This window comes from Budorcas taxicolor, chromosome 20, assembly GCF_023091745.1.
Source record: "Budorcas taxicolor isolate Tak-1 chromosome 20, Takin1.1, whole genome shotgun sequence".
Classification (NCBI taxonomy): Eukaryota; Metazoa; Chordata; class Mammalia; order Artiodactyla; family Bovidae; genus Budorcas; species Budorcas taxicolor.
The window spans coordinates 12,240,012-12,253,905 of NC_068929.1; the positions used below are offsets into that span (position 1 = coordinate 12,240,012).

Genomic DNA, 13,894 nt, shown 5'->3' on the forward strand with positions numbered 1-13,894 from the left:
AAGAATGCTATTATCACATACCGTCCGATTCCGACTACAGCTGACCTTTGAGCACCACAGGTGTGAACTATGTGGGACCACTTATACACAGATTACTAAATGATCCACAGGTGTTTGAATCCATGGATACAAAATTGCAGATATGAAGTGTCCACTGTAAAAATATACATGATATTCAACTACACAGAGGGTTGGCACCCCTAAACCCTGTGTTAAAGAGTCAACTACACATATGACATTCTCGAAAAGGCAAAACCATGGAAACATTAAAACAGAACACAAAGGGTTCTAGACAAGTGAAAATATTCCGCAGAACATTATAATGATGGGTATATGTCATCATACACTGACCAACCCATAGAATGTATAACGCCAAGACTGAACCCCAAGGTAAACTACGGACTTTGGATGATTGTGATGTATCAACGTGGATTCATTCGTGGTTAAAAAAGTCTCATTCTGATGAGTAATGTTGATGATGGAAAGGCTACGTATCTGGGGACAGGGACACACACAAAACCTCCTTTCAATTTCAGCTTCCCTGGTGGCTCAGTCAGTAAAAAATCTGCCTGCAATGCAGGGGACCCAAGTTCGATTCCTGAGTCAGGAAGATCCCCTGGAGAAGGAATTGGAAACGCACTCCAGTATTCTTGCCTGGAGAATTCCATGGACAGAGGAGCCTGGCTATCAATTTTGTTGCAAATCTAAAACTGTTCCTAAAAAATAACAAAAAAAATCTTCCAACTAGAATACTATACCCAGCAAAAATACAAATGAAAGTAAACCCTTAATAAAACTATGGATCTAGGTGATGACCATCAATGGCTACTAACATCATGAAAGAGATAAAACCAAACAAAATATTATATGTCTCTGATGGAAGTATACATATTGCCGATGAAGTAGTCTCATCAAAATATTGAACTGAATTTTATCTAGTTGCTACACTTTATTCTATTACATTTTTTTCTTCTCTCACCTTAGAAGTGATAGCCTCATTTTTTAAGTGGTTATCCTAGAGATTTTAACATACTTCCTTGATGTATTAATTTTTAGTAATAATTGGTACTTTTATCATCTTCCTAAAAACGCAGGAACCTGAGAATACTACCACCTCCTGACTTAGATGCTTTGTATTCCATTATGAGAATGTGTGTTTAATTTTTTACTCTGGAAATTAGAAGTTTTCTATTTTTAAAACACTTTTTATTGTGGAAATGTACACTTATATGCCATTTTTGTGTGTGTTTCTTTAGCTTTTTATTATAAACCACTAAGTAATGAATTGTAATATAGTTTCAACAGTTTTTAGTATTTTCACAGTCTTGTTTAAAACAGTTCTCTGACATCAAATTATTACCTGTCCATAGACACTTATGTATGTATCTCTAACAGCTAATGATTTAGAGGGCAATAATATTGCCTAGCTAACAAAATTAATGATAATTAAATATTTTTAATGTCTAGTTTATTTGTTCAAGCCAGGTGGTTATTTTTTTTATGTTTTGTATAGTCATTTTTTAGACTTATTAAAATTATTTTACTTTTCCTCTGGTGCTTTTGTCCTGGATCGCTTTTCTTCTTTTTAAAAAACATCTTTTAATACCTCTTAATGTGGATTTTCTGGTGATAAATTCTCAGTTTTTGTTAGTTGGTCTTATCTTTAATTTACCTTCATTTAAGAAACTTTTTATTATGAACACTTTCAAACATGTATGAAGCTTACTCAGAAGCTAGGATCTTAATATAGTGAACTTCCATGTGCAATCTCTGTGCTTCAGCATGGTTAAACCATAGCCAGGTTTGTTCTATCTATTCCATACCACTACTACTGAACTGTTATAAAGCAGATCTCAGACTCAAAGACGTTGCATTTCATCCATTAGCATTTCAGATGTGTCTGTGAAAGATAAGGGCAATTTCAAAAACAGAACCCCACAGTATGTTACCTTATCTAAAAATATAGTATTAGTCCTCCAATGTCACCAGATCGCCAGTCAGTGCTCAGTTTTCCTCAACTGTCATATACACACACAGTACATGTAATTGATTTTCTCCAGTCGGGACCACAGCAAGATTTATACATCATGTTTAACTGATATGATTTCTGAGTCTCTTTATCTGTAGCTTTCCTCACCCTTTCCTTACTGTTTTTTTGATGTTGAAGGAACCAAATTATTTGTTCTGTAGAGGGTCCCACATCCTAGAACATGCTAATTGCATATTCATAGTTTTAATGTTTTCCTTTGCCCTAATATTTCATGTTTGAAAGTGTCCATAACAAAAAGTTTCTTAAATGAAGATAAATTAAAGATATGACCAACAAAAACTGAGAATTTATCACCAGAAAATCCACATTAAGGGGTATTAAAAGATGTTTTTTAAAAAGAAGAAAAGCGATCCAGGACAAAAGCACCAGAGGAAAAGTAAAATAACAAATCTAAAAAACGACTATACAAAACATATAAAAAAACATAACCACCTGACTTGAACAAGTGAACTAGATATTTAAAATATTTAATTATCATTAATTTTGTTACCTGGGTAATATTATTGTCCTCTAAATCATTAGCTGTTAGAGATACATACATAAGTATCTATGGACACTTACACATAAGTGTCTATGGACAGGTAGTAATTTGAGGTCAGAGAACTGTTTTAAACAGAACTGTAAAAATACTAAAAACTGTTGAAACTAGTTCATTACTTAGTGGTTTATAATAAAAAGGTAAAGAAATACATACAAAAATGGCATATAAGTATACATTTCCATGATAAAAACTGTTTTAAAAATAGAAAACTTTTAATTTCCAGAGTAAAAAATTAAACACATGTACTCACTAATGGAAGATGAAGCATCTAAGTCAGGAGGTGGTAGTGTTCTCAGGTTCCTGCATTTCAGGAAGATCATAAAAGTAGCAATTATTACTAGAAATTAATATATCAAGGAAGTATGTTACTATCTCTAGGTTAACCACTAAAAAACGAGGCTATTAATTCTAAGGTGAGAGAAGAAAAAAAATGTAATAGAATAAAAAATATTTAAGGCCAAAAGATAAGAAAGAGAAGGACAAAATATGAAACAAGTAAGATAAACAGAAAAAAATATTAAAATAGTAAAGAGGTTGGCAAACTGCAGCACCATCAGCAAATCTGGCCAATTGTTTGTTTTCATAACTAAAGTTTATTAGAACACATCCGTACTCATTTATTTACATGTTGGTCATAGCTGCTTTTGTATTAAAGAACAGAGGGACTTCCCAGGTGGTCCAGTGGCTAAGACTCTTGAGCTCCCAAGGCAGGGGGCCTGGACTGGATCCCTGGTGAGCAAACTAGATCCCACATGCCACAACTAAAACCCAGTGCAGCCAAACAAATACATACATTAAAACAACAACAACAACAACAAACACTAGAGCTGAATAGCTGCAACAGACACCAAATCAAACAAAAAGCCTTTACACAGAAAGTCTGACAGCCTCTGACACAACAAATTTGAGCCTAAATATATCTGGAAATACACTGATGTAAACGACTAAATGATCCAATTAAAGAATAAAGATTGTGAAAATGGCTTTAAAAACAAATGAGAAACACATCTACACCACAATACAGGTAAGGAAAAAAATACAAATATCACGCAAATACTAACTAAATGCAAAAAGATGAAACTTTAAATAAAGAAGACTTCAACACAAAAAAACACTGCTAGAGATATAATAGGACACTTTAGAATGAATTTTTTTTTTAAGTTCAATTTACCTGAAGATGTACTAGTTCTAAATTTCTATCCACACAGCCCCAAATATACAAAGTAAAAAGTGGCAGAACTACATAGATGAACATTCATAATCTACATATGAGATTTTCAAAACAGCTCTTTCAGAAACTGATAAAATGAGCAGGATTAAAAAAACAGAAACAATGAGAATATATTAGAATTGGAAGAGCAGAATTCACAAATTTACCATAATATATAGAGAACTTAATATCCAGCAAATGCAAAATACTTTCAGGTAGGTAAAAATATTTACTAAAATTGACTCTATCCTGGTCCATAAATCAAGTGTCAACAAATTTCAAAACACTGAAATCATACAGAGTATGTTCTCTAACCACAATGCAATTAAGCTTGAAAAAGAAAAAATTTACCTTTAAAAATGAATACATATTTGGAAATTAAGAAATACACTTCTGAATAACCCACAGAGGTAAGAAAGAAAACACAATGAAACTTTAAATATATATTTAAACAAAGTACAACGAAAATCCTATTTCTCAAAAATAAGAGAGTACAACAAAAGCAAGGCTTGAGGGAAATACACAGAGTTAAATGAATATATCAGGAAAGAAAAAAATTGAAAATTATTAAGTTAAGCATCCATTCCCCAAAATTTAGCAATAGAACAGCAAATTGAACACAAAGTTTAAGGAAATAAAGAATAGAAGTTAACAAAACAGAAAATATATAAAAAGAGATCAGCAAAGTTAATAACTGGTTCTTCATAAAAACTATTAAAACCAACAAACATCCAATGAGACTGATCATGAAAAAAGGGAGAAGATAAATATAACCAGTATTGGGAATAAAAAGTAAGACATCAGTATGGATCCTGTAGACAATTTTAAAAGTTCTCTAAAGAACATAAGAAAAACTTTTTGCCAATATATTTGAAAATTTACACAAGGGAAAACTCCTTAAAGTACAACTTACCAAACTCAATATCTGAATAGTCCTGTAACTATTTTAAAAATTATATACATGATTTAAAACTTTCCTACAAAGACAATTTCAAGCCCAGGTGGTTTTACCAGCAAATTCTATAAAACACATAAGGAAGAAACTATAATCTTCCACAAATTTTTTCCAGAGAATACAAAAACAAGGAATATACCCCAACTCATTTTATGATGCCAACACATCTTGATTAGCAAAACCTAAGACGGACATTTAGAGAAAGGAAATTTCCAGGTCAATCTCACTCATAAATATAGATGCAAAAATACAAAATAAAATAGCAGCAAACAGCTCTACTAATGTATAAAAATGATTACTACATCTCCACTAAATCTGGCTTACATCAGGACTAGAAAGTTCAAAATTCAATGTAATTCAGATTAACAAAAGAAATAAAAACAAAGAAAACATCCATTCACGATTTTCTTGAAAAGGAAAACAAAAGCCTTACAAAACAATAAGTAGAATTTCCACAATCTGACGGACAGTAGGGAGCAGCACTGGAATAAGTATCTGAGTGTGATGCGGGACTGGAGACAAGGCTAGGGCGCCTCTCATCCCCATCTCTGCTCAGCACTGCACTGGAGGTGTATGCCAGGGCAATAAGAGACCGAAGAAAACGTGCACAGATTAAAAAGGGAGAGGCAGACTGTCATTTTCACAAGGCGACGGAACACACAGAAAATCCAAAAGAATCTACAGATAAATAAAACTGCCAGAATAAGCAAGAACTCCCAGGCTGCTGGACATAAAAATCAAAATATAAAACTCAAGCATGTTTATACAAATCTGCAACAAATAACTGACAAATTGCTTTTATCTAGAATATATAAGAATTTTTTTCAATGTATTTTTTAAAAGGAAAGAAAAACCAGAAAAACAGGCAAAAGATGAACAGGTACTTCATTAAAGAAAACATGCCAATTATATATGAAAGGATGTTCAATTTCATTATTCATCAGGGACATACAAGTTAAAACCACAATGAGTACTACTTATCAGTATGGCTCAAATAAAAGGATAGATAAAACCAAGTGTTGCTGAGGACACAGAGCAGCTGGAACTCTCCAACAAGGCTGCTGCTGCTGTAAACTGGTTCAACCACCTTGGAAAAGTCTTTGGCATTATCCACTAGAGTTGAACACACATATACTCTGAGACTTGGCAATTCTACTCCAGGGTAAATGAAAGTGAAACTGAAAGCATTAGTAGCTCAGGCATGTCCCACTCTTTGTGACCCCATGGGGTGTAGCCCACCAGGCTCCTCTGCCCATGGAATCCTGTTAAATTCTACGCCAGGGTAATTAACTAATATAAATATATGTACACTGAGACACATGTTCAAGAATATTCAAAGCAGTATTACTTGTAACAGCAAAAACCTGGAAACATCCCAAATGTCTGTCAAGAGTAATAGATAAATACATTCAGTATATTTACATAATTTGAAATTAAACAGCATTATAAGTAAATTCAACACAAATGAATCTCACAACAGAAGTCAGAAAAAATACCTTCTACAGAATTAACTGAAAGTTCAAAAAATAGGCATAACTTACTTCCTTTGACAGATAAAATTACCATATATCCATAAATGGAACACTACTCAATAGCAAAGAATAAATTAGTGATGCATGCAACAACATGGACCAATCTCAAAATAATTATACTGAGTGAAAGCACTGGACAACTAAGTATATCCTGCATGATTCCATTCAGATAAAATACTAGAAAATGCAAACTAACCTAAGTATCAAAAGCAAACTAGTATTAGCTTATGGATGGCAGGGTGGGGAGAGAAGGAAGGAATTACCAAGGAAAGATAAATATGTTTACTATCTTGTTTGTGGTGATGGTCATGAGTATATGTATATGTCAAAATGTATCGAACGCTACGCTTTAAATATATGCAATATATTGTGCGTCAATTACACCTCAATAAAGCTGTAGGGAGGGAGGGAGGGAGAGAAGGAAAAGAAAGAAAGGAGCAAAGGAGAAAGGAAGGAGAAAGGAAGGAAGCATGAAGAGGGGAGGAAAGAATTACAAGGGCATGAGAGAAAGAAAGTCTGAATGATTAGCTTAAGAAGTTATTTAACCTTTCTGGGCCCCCAGCTCTTATCTATGAAATGAGACTTAAGAGTTTCCACAGGTAAACGAGATGCTGTATGCAAATCCTTGGCTTCCCAGGTGGCGCCAGTGGTAAAGAGCTCGCCTGCCAGTGCAGGAGATGTAAAAAGGGCAGGTTCAATCCCTGGGTTGGGAAGATCTCTGGAGGAGGGCAGTTACACACTCCAGTATTCTTGCTGGGAGAACCCCATGGACAGAGGAACCGGGCAGGCTGGCAAAGACCCCATTAAGTACATAGGGTCACAAAGAGTCGGACACAACTGAAGTGACTTAGGACACACACACACACACACAAATTCTTAGTGGATAGCATATGTGTGCATATCGTTTCTTCTTTTCCTTCTCATTCACTCCTTCAAGAAATATGAGTATCCAGTTGTTTCAGGCTCTCTGCTAGGCACTGGGAAACAACAGAACATTGTATACTATTTCCCTTATAGGAGAACACAGAAACAAGTAAGAAAAGTAAGAAATTACAACATTTTTTGAATGCTATAATGAGATATGTGATCTTGAGAGAGATTATAAAAGGTGATTTTGACCTAGTCAAAGAGATTAGGAAAGGCATTCCTGGAAAGGTGAGTATTAATACATTGCTGACCTCTAAGGTCAGTACGTATAAACAAGGACTAAGCATACATAAAACTTCGATTGATAAAAGCCTGTCAGTAAAATAGCCAATGTTTCTAGAGAGGAAAAAGGAGTCTAAATAAACATAAGTCTGGTGTGAGCTAAGTCTGAAAGGCAATTTGGGGTCATACCATGTAGGCCTCTTAAGAGCAATGGGAAGCCTCTGAAGTGGTTTCCACAGAAGTAACAAACTGAACTTTGAAAGACTTCACTTTGAACTTTCAAACTGTAGTCTGAAAAAGAAACCTCCAATTGCAGTACAGAGAATAAACTGCAGGAGAATAATAATGAATGTAGATAGGACAGTTAGGCACTATTGCTACAGTCCAGGCAACAATAATGATAGCTTGGATCAGGACAGTGCTGTTAGAAATGCATTCTATCAAAAAATGTTTCCTGAGGGCCTACCAAGGCCAAGCTCTATCCTAAGTGCAGGACAATGAATAAGCAAAAAAGAAAAAAAAAACAAAACCCTGTTCTTGTGGGGTTTATATTCTAGTGGGGAGAGACAGGCTAAATAAGTAAAATATCACTCATATCAGGTGGCTATTAAGTGCTATGGAGAAAAATAAAGCAGCAGCGGTCAGGTGGAAGGAGGTGTTTTCTCAATGCCCACAGAAACATTCATGGGTCAGATTCTGAACAAAGAAGGATGACCCAGGAGTCCTGGACTTCTTATAGTAACTGACACAAACAGGACTAAAAGGCATAATTACAACTGCCCTGTTGGTAGCAAGGTAGATAATTATAGTAGCGATGTAAGTGCTGGCCGCGATGGAGGCTAGAGGATGGGCCAGGAGATGCAGAGTTCCACTGTCTCTCCTTTTACTCTTTCTAGTGATGGAAAGTGTGTCAGCAAGGGACAGCTTTATCCACAGCACTTAGGGCTTATGGTCCCCCTTTCAACTGCAGCAGAAAGGTGGAAGTCAAAGAGGATTTGCCTAATGTTACCTAGTTCCTCAACTGCTACAAGTTGATAAACTCCAAGAAGGCAGAAGCTGAATCCTTATCGTCACATTCCCCGACACACAGCAGATGTGGGATATATATGGAAAGAATAAATGAATGGCATATTGTATCTAAAGGCAACATATCCCTATATTAGCAAGGAAAACATTTTAAATGTGTTCACATAAAGATTACCAAGTAGGACCAGCCACAAAATAGCCTTAATCAAATTAAATTATGCTGATACTAACAGTTTTTAATTGACTATTATATTCTAAGCGTGTTAAAGAAAACTATGTTTTATAAATCTGCACAATCTAAAAACACGTAACTAAGGATTTTTAAAAATAAAAGTCATAAAACTATATATAGCTAAATGACAAATTCAGAAAACTTAAGTCTTTTCAAGTTATTGTAGTATGTTTAATGACATACTTGTTTAAAGAAACAGTAATTCTCACCCTACAAAACTCCTGTTTTATCACCTTGCTAGCATATTTAACAAGAAATATTTAGATAATATTCTCAAGCAGTGATCTGCAAACCACTCAATGCCACTGAGAGCCACTACTTAGCCCGCAGTGTATAGATGACAGAGAACCACTACTTTAAAGTGTAAAGAGTATACTTTTTTAAAAGAGTAGTTGATTAGTTTTGTTCAAATCCAACTAAAAATTTTCTCAATTATTCAGATTCTGAAATGTTTCTCAATGATGAATTACTGAATGACTTATTAAAAAAATACATACCTTTCTCTTACAAAATCTGCTAGTTCTTTTGTCGATATCTGTCCATGTTTCATATTATGGTAAAGGACGTCAAAGCCACTATTCTTTTCCCCCTAAAATTTAAAGAGATTTTTAGTTTAACAAAAGAGATCAAAATTACTTAAGCAAAACTACTATGCAATTCCAATGTTCAAATGAACTGTTTTCCTTAAGTTAAGCATTGCTCCTCGCTGTATAATTTTAAACTGTATCAAAGGAATACTATAGGCTTTGATAAACTGTACATTACATACACATATATACACAACATACATATACACACTCTATAATCACTATTAAGCACATATTAATGAAACACATTTGAAATTAAAAAAAATGCAGTGTGATTTAGGACTTTATTTTCTTGGGGTCCAAAATCACTGCAGATGGTGACTGCAGCCATGAAATTAACAGAGGCTTGCTCCTTGGAAGAAAAGCTATGACCAACCTAGACAGCATATTAAAAAGTAGAGACATTACTTTGCTGACAAAGGTCTGTCTGGTCAAAGCTATGGTTTTTCCAGTAGTCATGTATGGATGTGAGAGTTGGACCATAAAAAAACCTGAGCACCAAAGAACTGATGCTTTTGAACTGTGGCGTTGAAGAAGACTCTTGAGAGTCCCTTGGACTCAAACCAGTCAATCCTAAAGGAAATTAATACTGAATATTCATTGGAAGGACAGATGATGAAGCTGAAACTCCAACACTTTTGCCACCTGATACTGACTCATTAGAAAAGACCCAGATGCTGGGAAAGATTGAAGCCAGGATGAGAAGGGGATGATAGAGGATGAGATGGTTGGATGGTATCACCGACTCAATGGGCACGAGTTTGAGCAAGCTCTGGGAGTTGGTGATGGACAGGGAAGCCTGGCATGCTTTAGTGCATGGGGTCGCAAAGAGGCGGACAAAACTGAGCAACTGAACTGAACTGAACTGAATTTAGGAAAGATAAACATGGACCATTACTAAATCCCATGTCAATCCCTTTACCTATATTGAGGGATTCCTGATTATTTAACTCAGAGTCTACACTTTAAAATAACTAAATCTTGATTTTTGAGTCAAAACAGCATTTACTAATCCCATAAGCACTAAACACCACAAAGCACTTTATAATCGCTAATATAAGTGCTTCAGTAAACTTAACCTGAGATGTGAGAAAGGAGGTAGAATTCTAATAAAAGAGCAGTGACAGACTACTGGCTGTGTTAGTCACTCAGTCGTGTCTCTCTGCAACCCCATGACCTCAACTAACGGAAAATTAGCAGAACCAGACTATTACAGAACCCCAGAAAATCTTAGAGCCATTTAATCCAATACAAATTTAAATCAGCGAGCAATAACAAAGAAAACATTAGAAACAGAAATTTTATGGGTGAAATGAAAGAGTATAAACTAAGTTCAACAACTCTTTTTACGATCAGCAGTTTTAGTTTTTCTTTACTGATCAAGTCCCTGGGTCGGGAAGATCTCCTGGAGAAGGAAATGGCAACCCACTCCAGTATTCTTGCCTGGAAAATCCCATGGACGGAGGAGCCTGGTAGGCTACAGTCCATGTGGTTGCAAAGAATCGGACATGACTGAGCGACTTCACTTCACTTCACTTCACTTAGTGATAATAAGAAGAAGTGAACATATTTGTTGGAAATAGAAAGCAATGCCAAAAGCAAGTATTATGCAATCTGAGACTTAGTTTTCCACAGTTCAACAAAAACAGGAAACATATTATAGACACTTCCGGCTATTTTGAAGTGATTCCTAATAAACCTGTCAGCTAGCATAGCAAGTAACCAGACTGTTACATTTACAAAAAATTAAAATATATGTAATGAGATAATACAAACAATATCCCTAGCATTCTGAACATCCATTTCCATTTTATCAAGGATATAAAACTACAGTCTCCTATAAATTTGCTGCTGCTGCTGCTAAATCGCTTCAGTCGTGTCCAACTCTGTGCGACCCCACGGACTGCAGCCTATCAGGCTCCTCCATCCATGGGATTTTCCAGGCAAGAGTACTGGAGCGGAGTGCCATTTCCTTCTCCAGTTCTCCTATAAATCTAAACACATCCATTTTTGCTTCTATAATTTTTCACATTTAAAATAAATTATGATCTAACTTTAGTTCTTTACTTTCTCTGGGTTTTTCATGCAAATTTATTCCAGCCAAAATAGTATTCTCTGAGGTAACCATTATCTCTAGTCTATAGCAAGCAAAAAAAGCAACATGAAGATTAGTAAATAAAATTACAGACAAAATAATCAAGAACCTGAAATCTCCAAGATTGGAGATTTACCTGAATGTACTACAGAAACTACAAATAATTAAACTATCCACCAACTCCCATAATATAGTCATGAACCCTGAAAGAAAAACAAATCTGAAATCTAAAATCATGAAATCCACAGTCTGGAGCTCTCAGTCCCCAAAAATCTTCCCTGACAACTGCCAGTTCTCACTGGCACATAATTCTAAGTCAGGTTCCCAATGCGTGTTATGCATATTCATTGCTGCTGCTAAGTCACGTCAGTCGTGTCCGACTCTGTGCGACCCCAGACATGGCAGCCCACCAGGCTCCCCCATCCCTGGGATTCTCCAGGTAAGAACACTGGAGTGGGTTGCCATTTCCTTCTCCAATGCAGGAAAGTGAAAAGTGAAAGTGAAGTCGCTCAGTGGTTATGCATACTCAAATTAGAAATAAGCTGGTGCTATGCTGTGTTCAGTCATGTCTAACTCTTTGCAACCTATGGACTACAGACTGCCAGGCTCCTCTGTCCACAGGACTCTCCAGGCAAGAATACTGGAGTGGGTTGCCTTGCTCTCCTTCAGGGGATCTTCCCCACCCAGGAATCAAACCCGTATCTCTGGTGTCTCTTGCACTGCAGGCAGGTTCTTTACCCACTGAGCCACCTGGGAAGCCCACTCACTCATTTGATGTTCTAAAAAGTGTAAAAACGCCCAATTCTAGGCACTGTTTTCTTAATTTCACAAACCTGTTACACAAATATTTAATGGATCATTAACTTTTCTTTGGTAAAACTAAGCAAAAATTTTAATACTTCAAGTGGCTCTATCTCCACACACACACACAAATATACATGTATCTTAAAGAGAAGTGTTCAAAGGTAAGTACCAAAAAAGAACCCAAGCCTACTATTACCTTATCAAAACTTGCTTTATAGCTTTTGATAAGAGATGACAGTGTATTACATACACACACATCTATACCCAGGTGACATACAGCAGGAGACGGAGCACTAGAGCTCAGGGCTAGACACGTGTGGCTGCAGTATCTTCACCTGAAAAAAACTGGAAATTCTGGGGAGATGGGGAAGACCACTCTTGAAACTAGCAATCCTAACTCATAATTCTGTCACCATTTGAGATTAACCAGTTTTCTTAAAACTACAAGTACTTCCATGCAAGTTCTAATTAATCTTTTAATAGCTGCCAACAGTCCATTCTGAAGGAGATCAGCCCTGGGTGTTCTTTGGAAGGAATGATGCTAAAGCTGAAACTCCAGTACTTTGGCCACCTCATGTGCAGACTTGACTCATTGGAAAAGACTCTGATGCTGGGAGAGATTGGGGGCAGGAGGAGGAGGGGATGACAGAGGATGAGATGGCTGGATGGCATCACCGACTCAATGGACCTGAGTCTGAGTGAACTCTGGGAATTGGTGATGGACAGGGAGGCCTGGCGTGCTGCGATTCATGGGGTCGCAAAGAGTCGGACACGACTGAGCGACTGAACTGAACTGAATGTTTTTATTCTAATTCAAAGACAAGTAAAATAACAAGAAATATTTCTGAATTACATATCCATTTTATCATCTTAGACCTTGAAGTGGGTATGTTCCTATAATTTCCTTTAAATTAATTTTTCTTTTATATTGGGGTATAATTGATTTACAATGCTGTGTTAGTTTCAGGTGTATAGCAAAGTGATTCAGTTACACATACACATATACACATTCTGTTTCAGATTATTTTCCCATATAGGTTATTACAGAATACTGAATAAAGTTCCCAGTGCTATACAGTAGGTCCCTGTTGGTTATTTTATATGCAGTAGTATGTACATGTTAATCCCAAATCCAATTTAACCCCATCGAGGATCATTTCCCTTTGGTAGTATGTTTTTTTCTGACACACAAAAAAATTTACCTTAACATATTCTGTTAACTCAAGCAAGCAGAGCTTCCTTTTTCTTAGCTAACTACAAATACACAAATGTACAAGTAGAATTATAACTAAAGGTGTTTTCTGGTCTTCGGTATTTCACTAAAACTGTAAATTTTCATGGCCTTAGTCCAGCAATTCCACAGTTAGAAATCTATACCACAAAAACACACATACAAAGATAAATGTGGAAAAATATTCACTGCAGTACTGTTTATAATTGTGAAAAAAACAGAACAACTCAAAAACATCCATTAACATTACTGCTTAAACAAATGATAGCATATCCGACAATGAAATATAGTGTTTTCTAATTGCATTAAAAACTTGCAGTCGAATTTTAAGTATTAATCTCTTAAATCTGCCCAGATATACATAACGTAAGTGAGAAAAAAAAAAGCATGATGCAATTATTCATAAAATCCAAAAATAATCTAATGTTGGGAACAACCTAAATGTCTCAAATTGATTAATGGAGAGACAAAATGAGGTAGAG

General features: G+C 35.7%; 1 protein-coding gene across 1 annotated transcript in view; it reads right to left on the reverse strand.

Annotated features, from left to right (window-relative positions):
* The window catches only part of FCHO2 (FCH and mu domain containing endocytic adaptor 2), a 117,303-nt gene that overhangs the window by 87,949 nt on the left and 15,460 nt on the right, over positions 1-13,894 (reverse strand). The window contains 1 exon segment of the mRNA XM_052659367.1: positions 9,193-9,284. Coding sequence (XP_052515327.1) covers positions 9,193-9,284 — 92 coding nt within the window.